At 50.0% G+C, this 18,885-nt stretch overlaps 1 protein-coding gene across 1 annotated transcript; it reads right to left on the reverse strand.

The window, feature by feature from the left end:
• Window positions 1-3,641: 3,641 nt before the first annotated feature.
• On the reverse strand, window positions 3,642-17,083 carry SUV39H1 (suppressor of variegation 3-9 homolog 1). Its single transcript, XM_011386230.2, has 6 exons — window positions 16,041-17,083; window positions 13,871-14,016; window positions 11,919-12,581; window positions 5,987-6,133; window positions 5,776-5,905; window positions 3,642-5,074 (listed from the first exon to the last, which is right to left on the reverse strand). The coding sequence occupies exons 1-6, from the start codon at window positions 16,057-16,059 to the stop codon at window positions 4,941-4,943; spliced, it is 1,239 nt and encodes a 412-aa protein (XP_011384532.1). The 5' UTR covers window positions 16,060-17,083; the 3' UTR covers window positions 3,642-4,940.
• Window positions 17,084-18,885: the final 1,802 nt, after the last annotated feature.

An 18,885-nucleotide genomic window follows, 5' to 3' on the forward strand; every position in this document is an offset into this window, starting at 1 on the left:
TGTTTGTAGGTATGTGTCCCTGGATGCTATTTCTCTGAAATATTTGTGGGTGTGTATCTCAGCTTGGGTGGTTTTTGATATGTTTGTGTGTATGTCATAGGATGTGAGGTCTGTTCTTTTAGGGTGTGTATTTCCTGGAATTTGAATTCTCTGAGCTGTTCTTTTGTATGTGTCCCGGAGTGTGAGGTCCCCGACCTGTTTGTTGGTGTATGTCCAGGATACAAACACTGGTTCCTGATCTGTTTGGGTGTGTATGTCCTACGATTTGAGGTCTCTGAATTATTTGATGCTCTGCATCCAGCATATTAATTCTCTGAATTATATTTTGGGATCTATACCCTAAGTCTCAGAAGAGTTTCCGAATCCTGGATTCAAGTGTTCTGAGCTTTTTCTGGCCTACATTACAAGGGTGAGTTCACTGAGCTGTTTGGGTGACTGTCCTAGAATATGTGGCCCCTGAGATTTTTTGGTTTGAGAGTTCCTACTTATTTGGGATATATTTTCAGGTATGAAGTCTCTTCCTCTTGGGGGGTCTCAGTCTCAGGGTGTGCTCTATCTGACTCATTTGAGGTTTGTTCCAGTGTTGTGGCCTCTGAGCTTTCAAATGGGTGTGTGTGTGTGTGTGTGTGTGTGTGTGTGTGTGTGTGTGTGTGTGCACGCGCGCACGTGTGCATGCACGTGCGCATGTGCATGCCAGTTAGTGAGTTTTCTGAGCTGTTTGGCCATTGTGGTCTCTGTGCAGGGTATGGTATCTCTGAACTATTTAGAAGTTTCTCCTTACAGGTATGAGGGTCTGTGACCCTCATATGAGGACTCTGATGTGTTTGAGTGTCTGTACTCAAGATGTCACCCCTCTGAATGGTTTTGAGCCCATATCTTAGGGAATGAGTTCTCTATGATATTGTGGGTTTTGTCCTTGGGTGTGATTTTTCAGAGTAGTTTCAGGATCTGTTTCCTGAGTTTGAAGTCTTTCTATTGTTTCAGGCCTCTGAGGTGTGTCCCAGAGTGTGAGATCTCTGATCTCCATATCCCTTTGGTGTTGAAGTCCCTAACTGTTGGGGTGTGTCTCCAAGTGCAAGGTAGTTCCTGCTGAGGGAGTCTCAGTTCCAGGGTATGAGGTCTCTGATTTATTAGGGGGCCTATTTCCAGTGTTAGAGGTCTCAGAGTAGTTTGGGGTTTTACCAGTTTATGATACCTCTTGGGTGTTTGGGGGTCTGTGTCCAGGTGGTTATGTCTCTGAGCTGTGTAAGGATCTATGTCCTAGGGTGTAAGTTTTGTTAACTTGGAGCATTTTGGCATTGTATGTCTGATATGTGGGGGTCTCTGGAAAACCTATGGAGTCTTTTACAGATTGTGAGGTTAATGAATTCTCTGAGGATTTCTGTCCTATGTGAGGTACTTGAGCCATGTGGGCATATGTAGCCAGCTGTGCTGTCTCTGAGCTGTTTTTGTGTCTGTCTCCCAGGTTAGAAGTTCTCTGAGCTGTTTGAGAGCCTGTGTCCACAACATGAGGTCCCTAAGCTGTTGTGGGTCTTTGTCTCAGTTATGAGGTCTCTCTGCTGTTTATGGCAGACCTTGCAAAGAATGTGAGGTTCCTAGGCTGTTTGGTGAGCTGTGTCCATGAGTGTCAGGTGTCTGAAATCTTTCTGGATATGAGTACAAAAGGCAAGTTCCATGAACAGTTTTGAGGTCTGAGTACAGGGTATATTTCTGAATTTTTTGGAGGTCTGTGTTTGAAGTGTGAAGATTCTGAGCTGTTTGGGGACGTGAGCCTAGGATGTGAAATTTCTAAGCCATTTGGGGTCTGTGTCCAGGATGTGAGATCTCAGAGACATTTGGGGTCTTTGTCACAGGGTGTGAAGTCCCTAAACTATGTAGAAGATTGGTATCCGATATCAGGTCTCTGAGCTCTTCCATGAACCAGTGGGTGAGGCCTCTGAGCTGTTTGGGGATCGGTCTCAGTATACAAAGGCTCTGAGCTATTTTTAGGAAGTCTGTGTCCAGTACATGACATCTCTGATCAGGAATCTGTATTGAGAGTGTGAGGTCTCTGAGCTGGTTTAGGGCCTATGTTCCAGAGTGTGGGATTTGGGAACTCTTGGGTATCATGTTCAGGGTGTGAGGTCTCTGAGCTATCTGGTGGTCTAAGAAGAGGTTGTGAGGTCTCTGAATTTTGTCCACCTTTCTACCAGTTTGTGAGTTCTCTTGAGAAATTGATGGGTCTGTATTCCCAGTCGTGGAGTCTCTGAGCATTGTGAGGGTCTGTAGTCAGAATTTCAGATGTGTGGGTTATAAAATACAAGGACTCTGAAGTGTTTGGTAGTCTTTCCTCGGGTGTCCTACTCTGAACTATTTTGGGGTCTGTGTCAGATGTGAAGTCTCTGAGCTGTACATAGATCTGTTTCCCAAGGTCAGAATTCTCTGAACAGGACCTGTTTCCAGGCTGTGAAATCTCTAAGCTCTTTGGGGATGTGTGTGCAAGACTTGAGGCTCTGAGTTGTTTGTGGCATCATGTTCTAGGGAGTGAGGTTTCTGGGATATTTAGTGCTCCATATTTTCCAGGGTGTCTGAGCAATTTGGGGGTCTGTGTCTAAGTTGTAAGGTTTTGGAATTAGAGATCTGTGTTCCAGATATGAGGTCTCTCTGGTGTTTGGGCTGGGTCCAGGGTGACATCTCAGCTGTTTGGGGATCTGTCACAGGATGTGAGGGCTCTGAGCAGTCTGGGAATAGATGATTAGGGTACGAAGGCTCTGAATAACTTGGGTAGCAGTATCCCAGGTTGTGAGATCTTTGAGATATTTGTTCATTTCTATCCCAGAAAAGTACTCTGATGTGTTTGGGATCCAAATCCCAATGTAGGAGGCAGCATTTAGGTGTTGGAGCTCTTTGGGAGTTTGGGTCCCCTAGTTTCAGTGCAGTCTGAGTTATTCAGGGCCTGTATCCAGGTATGAGATCTCCAAGCTGTATGAATATGTGTGTCCAAGATGTGAGGTCTCTGAGGTCTGGGGTCAATCCCAAGGGTATATGTTCTATGAGATGTTTGGGAGCCTAGGTGCCCTGTGTGTAGAGGTCTCTGAGTTATTTAGGATTCTGTCACCTGTGTGTCAGGTCTTTGAAATCTTTGGGTATCTGTTACAGCATGTGAGATCTGAGCAAAAACAAAGGGCACAGGCTCACATTCAGGTTGAGGGATGATGAAAACAAGTATATTTGAAATGCCATCTCCTTGTTTTCCACTTTCTACCCTGGCACATATTAGGTGCTCAATAAATATTTGCAGAAAATATAAATACACTAAAAGCACAGACTTTCTATTCAAATGGAGTAGGCAGGCTTTGGGTTCAAAGCCTCTAAGAGTGGGGAGGGTCCAGCTAGAATTGTATATTTCTATATTTCCACTGTATTTTTTCCTCAGGTTATTTTTGTTTATGGCAAATGATAATGGTTTGTCCATTTATAGCAATGGATTTCATTTACTTTTGGGGGGATAGTGGTGCAGGTGATACACTATAGGGTGTTCTAGTCAAATGGCCGAGGTTTGAGGAACATGTCGCTGGGCACCCCAGCTCCCAGCCTCTCATTGCCCCGCCTCTCATCCCCCCAACCTCCACCAAGTGAGGTCTTCAATCCCCACACCTTGGTTTTTTCAGTCAACAACTCACTTTATTGATGCCTACCCCAGGCTGGGTAGGGCGGAGGAATATACAAGAGGAGAACCAGATTCAGTCCATGCCTGAAAGTTAACGTGGGGGCAGGGAACAGGACACACAGACAGCCACACAGATCTGGCATCTGGTAGCAGAGCACACACTCTCACATAGGGGCACTCTGGGCACAAGTAGTCAGGGAAGGCTTCCTAGAGAAAAACTCTTGGGGAAGCAAGGGGCAAGGCAGCCATCAGAGCCTTCGCCTTCTGTACATCTGTGGGCAGGTAACGAGACCAGTGAACCCAAGGTAAATGCAAAGGGCTGGGATCTGGGGCTGTCAGGTGGCAGGGGCTTCCCTGTCACCTCACCACACCCTCGTAGGTAAGCCATCCCCATCCCTCAGTTCTTGGCCTGTACTTGGCCTTCTACCACATGGGTCCTTTCCTGGGATCCACCTCCATAGTTTTCAAGGCTTCCCTGAGACAATCCATGTAGACCAGGTGTTCCGCCCAGTGCCTGGCACCTCATCACCACCTCATCAATGCACAGTTTTGTCCTAAGTGCTATCTACAGCCTAGCTAGGTCTTGGTTCCAGCTCTGAGCAGTCCCAGCAGTTACCACACCTCAGGGCGGGGCTACCAGCACCCTGCAAGCTCCTGAGAGCCCTAGGCACCTTCTGTGTACCCCAAAGGCAGGGAGAGTCTGCCTTCCTCTCATTGGCCAGTAGGCCATGGGCATCCACTCCCCTTCCAGTGGCATGTGGCTATCTACTTCTCAGATGTGCAGCTTGCATGTAAGCATGAGCACAAACCAGCCTCAGTCCCCAGCCCTGGAGACTCCCTTTCTTTCACTAGCACAAAGTTTCTGTGGCAAGGGAATCAAGTGGGCAGGGAAGTCTGGGCTCTAATGTCAGCCTGCCCTGGGGCCACTTCTCCACACTCTTGGGGCAGTAGGGAGAGGGCCCGCAACAGATCTCTCAAGCTCTAGGCAGAAGCAGGTGCAAAAACAAACTTTCTATTCTGGGGCTGGGTTGGGGCTCACCCCTTGTACCTCCTTCATAGGCCATGAATCCCAACTGCAGAAAGTCTTGGTGTTGATAAATTGTGGGAAGAGGGGAATTCCTGGAGTCAGTCCTCACTGCAACCCCTACACACCGGGCAGGTGGGGGCGGGTGGAGGCTGGCAGGAGGCTCTGGCAGTCATTCCTCAATAGGAGGGGAACGATGGGTAGTGGGTGAGTGGGATGGGTGGCTTTAGGCCCCCCACAGTCAGTCTGGCCTCAGACTTCAAAGGGCTAGAAGAGGTATTTGCGGCAGGATTCAGTCCCACACTTGCATTCAATACGGACCCGCTTCTTGGGGGAGCCAGGGAGCCCAGCCAGGCCAAAGTTGGAGTCCATGCGGGTGCTCTCCATGTCCACGGGGTCCACTGTGGAGTCACAGCCAGGGAGGGGACTTGTTAGAAGGCCTAAGTGAAGTGTCCCGCTGCCCCTTTACCATGAGAGACCCAGGGATCTTGGAGGCTGGGAGCAGGTCTGGGATTTGGGTCAGCTGGGGGTCATGGAGTTTGTGGTTTGGGGCTAGGGCCAGAGCTCAGCACTGGAGGTTGTTTAAGTGTTAGGAAGATGGCCAGGAGTTGGGGGTTGTGAGGAAAGCAGGGGGCTGTAGGGGAGAAGCAGGAAGGTTGTGTCAGGCATAGGTCCAGGAATAAAGGGTCACCTGGGCATCCAGAGGGGCATCTGAACTCTCCTGCCAAAGATCCCCCCTTGAGTGTCTCAGAGGTGACTAGTCTGTCAAGTAGGGGACTGGTTGGAGGCCACAGAGTGTCCAGAGGCTTGGAATGAGGAAGGCCAAAGAGGGTGAGGAGCGGAGAAGATTGGGGGACTAGGGAAGTTCAGACAAGACTGGAGTCAGGAGAAGTGTCTTAACGAGCCAAACATCCTCCCCCAGGAGTCTTGGGAGAAGTTGGTACGAGTGTCTTAGGGTTGGGAATGAGGGGACCCCCCCACCAAGGGGTCCGGGAGTCCAGAATGGAAACTGAGAATCAGAGCATCTTAAAGCCCCTTGGGGAGGGATCCTTGTGTCCCATGTCACTATGTGCCCCTGCCCCCAGTCCCTTGCCACCCCCACCTTGCATATTGTAATCAAATGTGAGCTCCTCGCCTGCCCGGATGGTTCTTGTGGCAAAGAAAGCGATGCGGGGCAGCCGCTCATCAAGGTTGTCTATGAAGACGTTGTACACCTGGAGGTTGGGGTCACACTGGGAGAAAACGAACAGTGGGAGGGTGAGGAGGGGCCCAGCCTGCTCCTCCCAACCCCCACCCACCTGCGGGGTACCCACACTGTGGTTGACAAAGTGGGAGATGTTGCCATAATAGGCGGCATCCACGGTGTATACGTCCTCAACGTAGTCCAGGTCGAAGAGGTATGTGGCACCCTGGCGGTCGTAGATCTGACCCCGCCGCTCCGCCTCTTCTGAGGTAATGATCTGGGGAGAGGGCCACAGGGGAGTGGGGATTGGCCAAGAAGGCTCAGGAAAGCCAGCACAGCACCTGGCCCCCCAGGAGGAGAAGAACAAGTGAAGAGGAAGGGACTCCCACCCATGTGGCTGGTTCAGCAGGGCTGGCAGGTATGGGCACATGAGAGGCAGTAAGGCAGAGAATCTGTCAGCCTTTCTCAGGGGGCTGGGCCTCAGCTGGCTGCTGCTCATCCCTCCTCAGGACTCTGGATGGTCTGGGGAGTCTCTCAATGGTGGACGGAGGCTGGCTACAAGGTCCAGTCATCAGACAGACAGACAGACAGACAGACACACCCCCATCATGAGAGACTTATAGCGAGATATGGGAGACCCAGATCAAGAGCAAGAAAGAAAAAGACCCAGGGCTCAACAGAGGGAGGTAGAACGAGAAAGGATGGCTGATCCAGGGCAAGAGGGCCTGAGGCATTGCAGGACCCAACACAAGAGAAGAGAGCCAGAGTACAGCCATGCACACAGCAGCAAGAAGGACACGGAAAACAAGGTGAAGAAAGAGCCCTGGGCTGGTGGGGAAAGGGAGACTGAATGGGAGAGAAGCTCAGACAGGAGCTAGAGGCAGAGAGAGAGAGAAACAGAGACTGAAGCTTAATATGAAAGACCTAGGTCAGGAGAGAAGACCAAGACCCCTGAGAGTCTCAGATCTCAAGAAAGAGGCTGAGGACAAAAACTTGGAAGATGAAAAGAGGAGACAAGCACTTGCCTCCCTAAGCCCTGAGTCTGCACAGTGCCAACAACTGGTATTTAAGACAGCAGGAGGCATCTCCTCCCAGGCTGGGTCCCCTGCTGTCCCAGTAAACATGAAGCTGCTCCACCATCCTAACCCTGACCTGTTCTTGCCTCCCAAATGCTGCTGATGGATTCTCCACCCCACCACACCCCCCGCCCAATCTCTTCTCCATCCCACATGTCCCCTTCCCCCTGGGGACAACCACAGCCTTCTGGCAATCCCCAAGTATAGCCGATCATGCCCATCCCTGGGTGAGGGTCTCACAGTACCCAAGACTGCCCACTCCTCAGCCTGGGTTCCCTCCAGACCAAGCATATCTCATTCTCCACTCTCGGGTTTCTGCCCACCCCTCATAGACAAGTGCCAACAGTGTACAGCACACAGCAGACGTGCAAGAAATATCTTTTTATTCTTCCTAGCCCAGCGACCTCTCCTCTCTCCAGCAGTGATCCTACAGGAAACTCAAATACTCTCTTCCCTTTACCATGACCATCTTCCTTCCCTCTCCCTTCATTGGAGACCCAATGCCCATCACCAGCCCCCTGCTGACACTGGATCCACCCCACTGGCCTCCTTCCTTGCTCACCCTCATGCTAGCCAGTGGCCATGTTCTTTCTACTTTCAAATCTGTCCCTTTCCAGTCTTGACTACCCTTCATTTTCTCTAGTCAGGATGGCCACACCAGTGCCCTGTCTTCTCCCTACCTTTTACACCATCACCTTCAGCCTCTGCTCCCTGCCAAATGCTATCAGCAACACCTTCAGAAGACCAAGATTTATCCCTCAGGTCACAATGCTCACTGCCCTACACTCCAGCTCTTCCTTTAGGAATCTGGCTCCCCTATACCCAAATTTTTATTTGTTCACTCATCCATTCACTGGATTTTTATGAGGCTTGCCCTGTGCCTGGTCCCAGGGCTCAGGAGTCATTGTCCGCTAAAGACACAGGGACCAAGCCAGATCCCTGTTTTCAGGGGTCAGTTAGGTTGGGGAGACACAGGGACCAGGTCCAGTCCTGCCTCTCCATCTGGTGACAGACATGGACTCAGACACCCACAGTGCAAGAGTGCTTAGGGTTCAAGGGGCAATGGAATAGAGACACCTCTAAGGCAAGCTGCAGATCATAAAAGGGCTTTGACACCAGGTTGGAGAGTAGGGACTCTCCTGAGGGATACAACAGAAGGCACAGAAGCATTTAAGGACATCAAGGCAGATTTCCCTCCACCTTCTAAAGAACACACTCTTCTTGTGGCATCAGCTCCAACAGATGTTACTTCTCTGTGCAGCCTTCCTGAACCTCCCAGTCCTGATCCTCAACAACCTCTCTGAAGCCCTGGGATCAAAGAGCAGTCTCTGCTGGGCTCAGGAGAATATTAGGTAGTGACTGAGCCAGCTTTTTCCTTTTAGCCCCTCCTCAGCCAGAGGGAATGCCCCATAACCTCCCCAGTCTCCTCTTCCTCTTCTGCCCCTACCTGTTCCCCTAGTCTCACCAGGAGTGAGTCACACTGCAAGCCCTCCAGGGCACAAACCGTTCCTTCTCTCTGTCTTCAGTCTCCCTCTGTAAGGGTTGGGCCACCTTGAGAACTCAAGAACAAATCAGTCCATGTCCCTCCGTGCTGCCTAGCAACTCTCCAGAATGACTGGGCTATATAAGCTGGCAGCTTGGAAAGGGTGTTGACATGGGAACCTGAAGACTCAAAGTCCAGGTGCTGCTCTGCCCCCTCCCAGATATGGGATCCTGAATGTTCTCTCCCTGTGCCTGTTTCCTCAGCCAAAAAAAACAAAAAACAAAACAAAAACAGCAAACAAAAAAACTCCAGGTCTAGCAGGGTACCAGTTTTAGACGCTTGGGCCTTTCTTTTTACCCACTTGACTAGCTTGATGACACTGAGCACTTTACTACACACTCTGGGCCTCAGTTCTGTTATCTGTAGATTGGGGATGACAATGACAATAATCCTAGCTTGACAGAGGTTGTTGTAAAGATTCACCTAGATCAGGAATATGAAAGGTGTTTCTGGTTTTGTTTTAGTGAGGACACAAACCAGTGTTAGGAGGGGTTATGAGCCCTGTATCTTGTCAAAATGTAAGGTGTTCTCTTATATGCCCTTTCCCAAGAAAGGAAAAACTGCTGCTCGTTAAACGATATGCCATCGTTTAATTAAACTAGGACTCGCTGTCACTTCAGAGTTGTTAAAATATAAAGAAAATGCATGTTTTAGAATGGATAAAACAAGCTGTTCTCTGTTGGGTGGGTGGGGATGTTCTGATGGAAGGTGGAAAGGTACAAAGGAGAGGAAGGGCAGCTCACCTGCAGGGATCGTTGGTGCAGAGGTGAAGGTAGGAGAGTGAATGCCTTGTTCAGGTTGTAGAAGGATAGCATAGTGAACGGGTATGGGGTGTGTGCCCTCAATTATCCTAACACTAGGTAGGGTCTGAGACAGAACCACATAATCAAGTAAATTAATATTTCTGCAATGAAATTTATGAATATTCACACTAAGACTATAAATAGGCCCAAGTCAGGTCCAGTTAGTTTTTACAGGCAGATGGGTTACAAAAAAACTTTTGGTTTTCTGAATTTTGGAATGTAATAGCTAACATTTATTGAAGACTTACTGTATACTGAATACTGTTTAAGTGCTTCACACATAACTTATTTAATTCTTATAACAAGTGTTTGAGGTGGGTGCTATTATCATTCCCATTCTACAGATTAGGAAACTGAGACATGAGAAGAAGTGACTGCTGATGAGTGGTGAACGTGGGATTCAACTTTGGGTAGCCAGGCTCCAGGGTCCACCCTCCTGCCCACTTTGCCATGCTATCTTCTCACAAGGGCGTGTAGGAAGATGAGTTTGGCTCTGGTAGTGTTTGGGGGCCTCTGCTGCCATCGGGAGGCTCCACAGGTCTTAGAGTGTTGGAGGGGGGCTTGGAAGTTACTGAATGTGGCAGGAGGTAAGCCAAGAAATAGCTCAGAAAGAACGTGTGGAGAGTGGGAAGAGTGAAAACAGGGAGCAAGAGGGCCCTGGAAACCCCAATGTTTGCAGCATAAAGGATAAGGATACTAAAGAAGGGTAGCCAGAAAAGGACCCGGCCCAGGGGACTTTGGGGTGCCTGAGGGCTGCAGACTCTTCCTCCTCCTCACCTGTCAGGATCCTCTGTGTTGTAGGCAGCCTTTCCTCGAGCTCATCAGTACAGTAGAGTGAGGCTAGAGACACTACCTGCCCTGGACTTCCTCTAGGACTGTCGGGTTCCTGTGGGGTCAGGACACCTTCCTCCTCCAGGCAGAGGCTCTGGAGTGTGCACATATCCTCCAGACTGATTACATCCCTCTGGGGTGTTAACAACTCCTCCCCACTATTACCATCCCTCTGAGATCTATATACCTCCTCCAGAGTGTCAGGACACTGAAGGTGTAGACGACTCCTCCAGGCTATCAGAGTCATCTTGGGCATAGACTCAATCTCCTTTAGATTGTCACAATCCTGGGGTGAAGACACTTCTTTTTCCTATCAGGACAGTGTAGATGTGGACACTTCCTAAGTCAGACCAGCGGGGTCCTCTGGTATATAGAGAGCTTGCTCTCCTTCTCTAGGTCACTCTGGGACATGGACACCTCTTCCTGTAGACTGTCAGGACCCCTCTGAAGTGTGACCACCTCCTCCTCCCTCTAGACTGACAGGTCCTTTGACGTGTAGACATTTCCTCCACCAGACCATCAAGATTATCTGGGGTATAGATATCTCCTCATCGATTGTCAGGGTCCTGTGCAGTATGGACAGCTCTGCCTCTAGACTGTCTCTGCCCCCGGGGCTATGACCCTGTCTACTTCATAGTTCATCAGAGTGGGAGACTCTCCTCTTCATCAATGTCATTACTACAGTGTGGACATCCTCAGCAGTGTGTCCCTTAGGCCAATTTCTGTCACTTCTCAACCACAGCGACCCCTAAGAGACCTGTGGAAATATGGAGGAATTTGAGGTTGTCACCATGACAGGGCACACTCATGGATTTAAATGGTCCAGGTCCTGGGATATTAAATGTTCCCCAATGCATGAGATGGTCCTCTATAACAAAGAACTGCTCCACCCCAAATGCCCACAGCCTTCCACCTTAGAACATGATACTGTTGCAGACACTTGCTAGTTATTCACCGAAACCCCTTGTTTTCCACCTGGGCACATGGCTAAATCACACTTCTCTCCTGCACAGAGGTAAGGCCAGTGACTTAGTTCCAGCCAGTGGATGTGGGCAGAAATGATGTGCACTGTATCCAGTCCTGGCCCATTAGAAACCTCCCCACTCTTGACCAACTTGCCAGGCAAAGCTGAAAATTAGAGGCAGCTCCGAGGCTCTCAGGGATGGCAAAGGCACAAGAAGGGAAAAGCCTAGCTGGCCATGCCACTGTGTGGAAGGATACCACTCAAACACCCATGCTGGACTGTTATAAGAGCAAATAGATTTCTAATGTGCAAAACCACTGATTTGCAGGTTGTCTGGTATGATGCCTAGCCTGCCTAATATAGCCGGCCTCTCCCCAGTGTCCTACATGTCTAGAGGAGGAAGCAGCCAACCTCCGCAAGGCATGTCTATGTCCTATGGCAGACTGTGTTCCTTTTGTACAGATTAGTAAAAGGTGCTCCTTCCAGGCAGACACTGCTTGGCAATAATCTGGACCCTTGTAAAATGAGAAGAGGAAGTGCCTTTTCAGGTGACAAAACCCTGTGCAGACCACACTGCCTGTTAAAAGGAACACTGTCTGGATTTCAGTTCCCATTCTCTTCTTCCCTAGGTACCCTTATGAAGTCAACCCAATGTGCTTTTAACTACCAGCTTGCAATGATCTCTGCTGCCAGGATGTCCCTAGTACTTGGGTTAAACACCCCCACCCCACCTTTCCCACAGGGAAAGCAAGGAAGTTTCAGACACACCATGAGGAGAGCTGGACACACACTGGAAACACATGGTGGGAAGAGCTACACACACATGCACGGTCCTGTCTCCCTACCTCTCCCACGTACTCCATGACAAAGCTGTTCTTGCGGATCTTCTCCAGCGTGCGGACGCCCCAGCCACGCCCATCATCTGTGCGAAAGATGCAGAGGTCGTAGCGAATGCCCTTCTGTACCACGCGGTTGGGGCAGTCATAGCCACAGCGGCAGCGGGAGTTGCACTCGTAGATGGGCAGCCCAGCTCGCAGCCGCACCTGGCCCTGGTCATTGTAGGCAAACTTGTGCAGTGATGCCCCGGGGCAGCAGCCTCCAGCAGGTGCCCACAGACAGTCCTGGCACTCGCAGCCCACAGCTACCTGGTTAAGGGTGATGCCCTCACCAACACGGTACTCATTGATGTATACAAAGGCCCGCGGGGGGCCGTCCAGGTCCACCTCATTCTCTACAGTGATGCGTCCCAGATGGTTGCGTTTAGCATTGAGCTCCTGCTCCCAGCGTCGCAGCGCCCGCCTCTGCTTGGCCTTCTGTACCAGGTAGTTGGCCAAGCTTGGGTCCAGATGCCGGGGTGGCTTTGACCGGTGATGCCGCCGGAGTAGCTCGCGTTCTAAGTCCTTGTGGAACTGCTTGAGAATGCGCACACACTTGAGATTCTGCCGTGGCTCCCAGGTGCTCTCTGACTCTGGGTATCCACGCCATTTTACCAGGTAATATTCCTGTTCCTGTTGGGAAGGGGGGGCAGGGGAATAGGGACACCGTAAGTGGTGAGACACTTGGGCCAGACCTTGTGGGAATTCCATCCCAAAGCTGATGGATAACACCCAAACCACTCCCCACCCTTTTCTGGATTGACTCCATGCAGTGATTAAAAAGCTCAAGCAATAAAATCTGGATCACTAGGTTCAAATCCCACTCTGTCTAAATTATAACTTTTTAATTTAATCTCTCAAACCTACTCCCTGCTCTGCCTTCCCTCACATCAGCTCCCTCCTGCTGGCTGTTCAGGCCCCAACCCTTAGTCATCCTTGACTCCTTTTTCTTCCACACTCTCCACATCCACCCTCAGCAAATACTGTCAGCCCCACCTTCAGACTACATCCAGAATCCAACCATCATTGCTGCCCTGGACTGTGGCAGTAGCCTCCTCACCGATTCCCCCACTTCCACCCTAGCCCCTATAGTCTATTCTCCACACAGCAGCCAGAGGGATCTTTTCATGCTGAGAGAGTTATAGGATAAAGTTTAACTACACAGATTCTAGTTAGACATCCTGGGTACAAATTCTGAACCTGCCACTCCCTAGTTGTGTGGCCTTGGGCAAGTTATTTAACTTTGCTGGACCTTAGTTTCCTCATATGTAAATAGGGAAACGAGCTAACATTTTTCTAGCATTCGTTACCTAAGGATGTACTGTTCTAAGCAACTTAGAAGTATTACTAGTGAATTTAATCCTCACAATTCTATATGAGGTAGATAACTACTAAGCATCCCCATTCTACAGATCAGGAAAATGAAGTACAGAGAATGTGAGTAAGTATCCCAGGGTTACATGGCCAAGATTTGAACCCAAGCATGCTGGGGCCAATCTGTTCTCTTAACTATCCTGCCATTACCTCCTCTGGCCATGACTACAGTTCCATTTCACAGAATTGTTGGGGGGATTAAATGAGTTTCTGAGAGTAAGTGCCTGGCACACTGAAAGCGCTCAATAACCATGAGCTCTCCCCCATCTCTACTTGCAGGCTCAGCAGCTCAATCTTTACAACTTGTTTGTATTTTTAGGGAGGTGAGGAGACACTTATTTGAGAATTCGTCCTGGCTCCTGCTTTCCTCAGAAATTCACTTAGTTTCTCCACAAGATGGAGACGAGAAGAGGGCCTACTAATCCAACTTTTAAGATCAGAGGAGAAAATTCCCTCTGGAAACAGATGTAGGTAGTGAGGGATATGGGGGCAGGAAGCCAGCTTTCTTGAGACACCCCCAGCCCCAGCCATGGTCACTCCAGACTCACGCGGATCTTCTTGTAATCGCACAGGTACTCGACTTCAAAGTCATAGAAGTTCCTCTTGGAGATGCCAAGGGCAGGACAGGAGAGCTTGGCCAAGCGGCACAGGTCCTGTAGCTGATTCCAAGAAGACTTGCAACACACACTACAGCCTAGAACAAGAGGGCCAGAAAGAAACAATTACTTGGCATCCTGGTGAATTCAGGGTTCAGAGGGTACCCCAAGCCCTCCCTAGGACTTCCAAAGGACTGCCTCAGTCAGTGAAATTTAATCCACAGGACTTTCCAAAGCTAACATCTTTCTACCACAAAAATGTGCCACTTCTTACAACCCCAATGCTTACTGTCCAAGGCTACCCCTGGAGCAGCTGATCTTAAAGTGGGATCTGCTGCATGGAATGTCCTAAAGGAAGCTATTCCCAGAACTTCCAACTTCCTCAATACTATTCATAAACCTGCCTGCAAAACATACCTAAAGTTAGAGACCTAATTCTCCTCCTCCACACTTGCAAAAGAAAGAGAACTGCCCCTATCTCAGTAGGGTGCACTGCCCCAAGGGCCTATGTGGGATGGGGTTAAAACCTCCAGGGCAGCAAACAAACGGGAAAGACTGGTCCACGATCCCTGATCTGAAATCCCTGAGGCCAGATCTTTTTTGGAATTCTTTTTATAAGTGTAGTTCTAGGTATATCCCGTACATTACCTAACACCCCCAGTGTGGTTAAGGGCTTCAAGCCATAATCAAACACTTTAATAGTTCTATAGCAAAAGTCTGAATTTTCACATTAAATAAAGATGCAAGATAGTAGCACTGAATAGTCCCACCTTATGGTCTACTTTTGTAACTGAATGGTACTAAACTTGTTTTTAGGGCTTTTTAGATTTCAAAATTATGAATAAGAGATTGTGCAGTGATATTAGATTACAGAAAGCCTCCTTGAAAGATTAGTCTGGGTGCCTTAAACCCACAAAGTATGTTTTCACACTGCATTTTGACTTTCTCTGTCTATCCACATTTCTGTGAAGGGTAAAGCTTGCCCAAAGGAATTCAGGAACAGGCAAACAGTAATAGGTGAGTGATGACGATTCTTTTAAATATACCTGGAACATTCTGGGGCTACCAACAATTTTCAAGACAAATTTTTTTTTAAAGCCTTCCAATTCAAAGATTCAAGGCACATTCATAATGTGCTTCAGAAGCCATTTTATCAGATCATTTCACAGAACATTTATTCCAAATGTGGTCAGTCCTCCTCCTACTAATTTTTTCTATCTCCCATCACAAAACTCAAACATTTAAACTCATGATGAAATGCTCTAGATGTCAACCTAAAAAAATCTACAAGAGCTTTGCAAAATTATTTCGTGTGCACTTCCCCACTCCCCACCCCCACTTAGGCAGGCCTACTGTGCCCACGCTTTCCTCTCCCTATGACGTCTCTCTCTTTCAAACCCCTCAACTTGTATTTGAAACCCCACTAATGTGGTCCCAACTCATATTTCTAGCTGCTGGCGCCGCACTGACCACAGGTGGACTCTCCTAGCCCTCAGAGTTCCCCCTCACACTTGTGGAACCCATCATCCCCATAGCTTTCTTCACACAGAGAAGCCCACTCCCCTCAACATACTAAGCAAGTCATCCCTTTTTCCCTGCACACGGGAGAGTCCAGCTCTCCTATTCGGGAAGCCCCCTGCCACTCTTCCTGGGAGAGTCCTTTCTACAGATCCTTCCCCCTAACTCGCTGAGATACATTCCCCTCAAGATTCCCCTGTCCCCCACTCTGAAAAGGAGGTCCGTCCCCTTCCCTTCCCTCCCCTTCCGGCGTCTCGCGTGGACACCAAGCGGATAACGGTCACCGGCGGCTGATTTTCCCGCGCGCGGGCGCGGCCTCCTGGACAAGTCCCCGCGCGCGCGCGCCGTCCAGTCGCGATCTGAGGCGCGCGCCCCTTTCCCGAGTGCCCACTTTGCCTCAAGCCCGCCGCCTTCCAAAGCACGCGCCCCCTCCCCTCAGCCCCGCCCAGCCCCGCGCGCCAGGCCCATGCTCCCTGAGCCCCAGGTTTTCCGCGCCAGGCTTCCGGCTCCGTGGCTTCCGACGCCGAGGCCCCGAGCCCGCGACGCACCCCTCCAGCCCACCCGGCCCAGCCAGCGGCCCGCGTCGCTGCCACCACAGCTTCACCTTTTAAATTTTCCGCCATCTTTCCCCACGGCTAACGACATTCGGGCCTAACCGGCCTCGCGAGAAGAGAGCTCGCGCGGGCGTGGCCGAGAATGCGCAGCCTATTGGCCGCGCTGCAGCGCGACAGCGCCCCCGCGGACCAACCGGCAAGCCGTGACCGGACCCCTCCCGCCACTCCGCTCGGTCCCGAAGGCGGGTGCTCCCTGGCGCTTTCCCAGCGTGCGTCTGCGCGGCGTCGGCGGCGGTTGTTGCTGGAGACTCTGCCTGTCCGCCGGTCTGTCTGTCACGCTGTCAGCCAATCCCGTTGTCAGTCAGCCAGACGAGGGGGGGGGAATCCTCTTCTGTCAGACCTCCAATTACCACCGTCAGGCAGCCCGTCACCAATTTAACCCCGAGCAGACCGTGACTCCCCTTCCACAGTGAACTATGGCTAGACTGCTGCTCAGTCTCAAATTAGTCCTAACTCAAATCACACAATGGGTCAGTCACCACAACTGTCTAGTCAGATCCCGCCCCCCATTCATACCGTCAGTCACAAGCAGCAGCCATCCGTGCCCTCGGGCCAGCAGCAGTTCCCTTGAGGAGGACATACGGCGCTTCCTAACAGCCACACTGCTAGTCAGCCAGCCTGTCATTGCCTTCTTCACACTGGCAGTCACTCAGAGGCCTCTCCGTCTACCCTCGCCCTGGCACGTGCTCTGAATCCCTCTGGGGAAGTCATCTCACACTCGGCTTAGGAAGCCTCAGCCACCAGCCACGCTCTCAGGCAGGCTGCGATTAGGTCTGACCAGGCTGGCATTCTCAGCATCTCATGTAGCCCTGTCAGGCAGTCACGCTGTCTACTGTCAGTTGTCTGTGACTCTGTCGTTCTCCCCTCATTCCCACCATGATCAGGCACTTATTTTCTCAGAGCAAATAGTCACAGCAACTAAAGGTAGCATTAAGCCTCCACCCCTCTGGTCAGTGGGTCAGCAGTCTGTCCTTTCTCAGGGAGGCGTGCCCCCATTGGACAGTCACTCAGTATCCTCTGACCCATGTGGGCAGCTGTGATTCTAACCTTGTTCAGCCAGCCTCCTCAATCTTGCAGTTGGTGGGCTGGCCTGTGACTCATTTAGACTGCCCCTAATCATGTTGACAGTCAGCCAGGTAGCCATTCTCAGCATCCAACTGAGTACACGGTCTGTCAAGCATGCTGTGATTCGGTCAGAATGGTCAGCTGGTCTCCATAGACAGCTGCCTATATCAGACGGCCACAGATCTGTCCATTGCTCAGCCTGAAATCCCCTCAGGGTAGCCTTCCTTTACACATCGTCAGGCAGCAGAACATCCAATGCTCCCTTGGGTCAGGTGTAATTCCTAGCAATAGTCATCCATTCAAAGCATCTTGCCACCCAGGTGGGCAGCAGCAAACATCATGGATCAGCAGTCAGACAGAATGTCAGTCCCTCAGGGGGCTTTCTGTCTTCTACACTGTCAGACCGCCGGCCGCAGCCAGTCCCAGGCGGGCTGTGATTCAGTTAGATATTCAGTACCACACAGTGTGGGGAAACTGCACTGTCAGTTCATCAAACCCCCCCTCTCCCTGTCAGTCCATGAGTTATGTAGTCAACCAAATGGTTATACAGTTAAGCAAATGGTTATTCTGTCTGCCTGCTAGTCCAGCTGTGAGCTGTGAGCTGTGAGCTGGAGAAATTAAAGGTTCCATCACCCCTTGCTTACCATGAGTGGAACAGCCAACAGCTCACCATGGATTCCTTATTCCTTCTAGAACAGTGTCAGATGCTGGTCCTCACATGTCCCCCAGTCTCTCCAGGCAGGCGGGACCTTCCCACTCTGAGGAACCCAGGAGGCCTGTCCAATCCATGAGAGTGGTTTAAATCATGACCCCTTTCTGCCTAAATCTTGAGGGGCAATGTGGGGGTCTTTGGGGAGCATCCTTTGGCCCTCCTCAAACAGTCTAGGATAGTGCGTAAAGGCATAGATTCTGGTAGCTCCATGACCTGGGTTCAAATCCCAGCCCTACCATTTGCTAAATTGTGTAAACTTAGGCATTTTCTTCATCTGCAATCTCTCACTAACCTGGTAAATGAATCTTTCAAAAGAACTAACACCTTTTCAGGAGACCTCAAAAGTAAGAGGCTACTCTTATTACTGTGTCTTACTCCCAGCCACTTGTCTGTTCATTGAGCATTAATGAATGCCTAGAGTGTATATTATCTTGCCCAGCACTGGGGCCAATACAGGGTTTTATCCATTCCATGCCACACAGGTTTGACCTGTTTTTAATGTAAACCTCATATTGGAGTGTAGCACACCTACAGAGAGTACACAGACCATGGATGACTAGTGGAATGACTTTTCACCAGCAAACATACATGTGGAACCAGAATGCAGGTTAAGAAACAGCATTGCCAACCAGGGCACAAGGCGCACTTAATTTTTTAACATCTCTGAGATCAGGCTGCATCTCTCCATCACTGGTGGATCATAATTTAATTGGCAGTACTTCCTTGTCTTTCTTAGTGATATATAAAATAATGGTGCATTTTATAATCAGTGGTGACTCAGGATCAGTGACACCCAGTAATAACAATAGCAGCAGCAACAGCTAATATTTATAGATGCCTACAAGGAGCCAGGCACCAGTTATTTTAATTCTGGCCACAGCCAGTGAAGTAAGATTTTTTGTCTTCATTTTAAAGACTAAAGAAACTGAGGCCCAGAGGGGTCAAGCAACTTGCCCACAAGCAATTCTTTTACCCCAGGTCTGTGCCTGCTCTAACCAGTGCTCCTAGGAATTCAGAAGTTGTGTGATGTAACATCTTTTCTAGGACAAAGCCTGCCC

Source organism: Pteropus vampyrus, unplaced genomic scaffold (genome assembly GCF_000151845.1).
Source record: "Pteropus vampyrus isolate Shadow unplaced genomic scaffold, Pvam_2.0 Scaffold984, whole genome shotgun sequence".
NCBI lineage: Eukaryota > Metazoa > Chordata > Mammalia > Chiroptera > Pteropodidae > Pteropus > Pteropus vampyrus.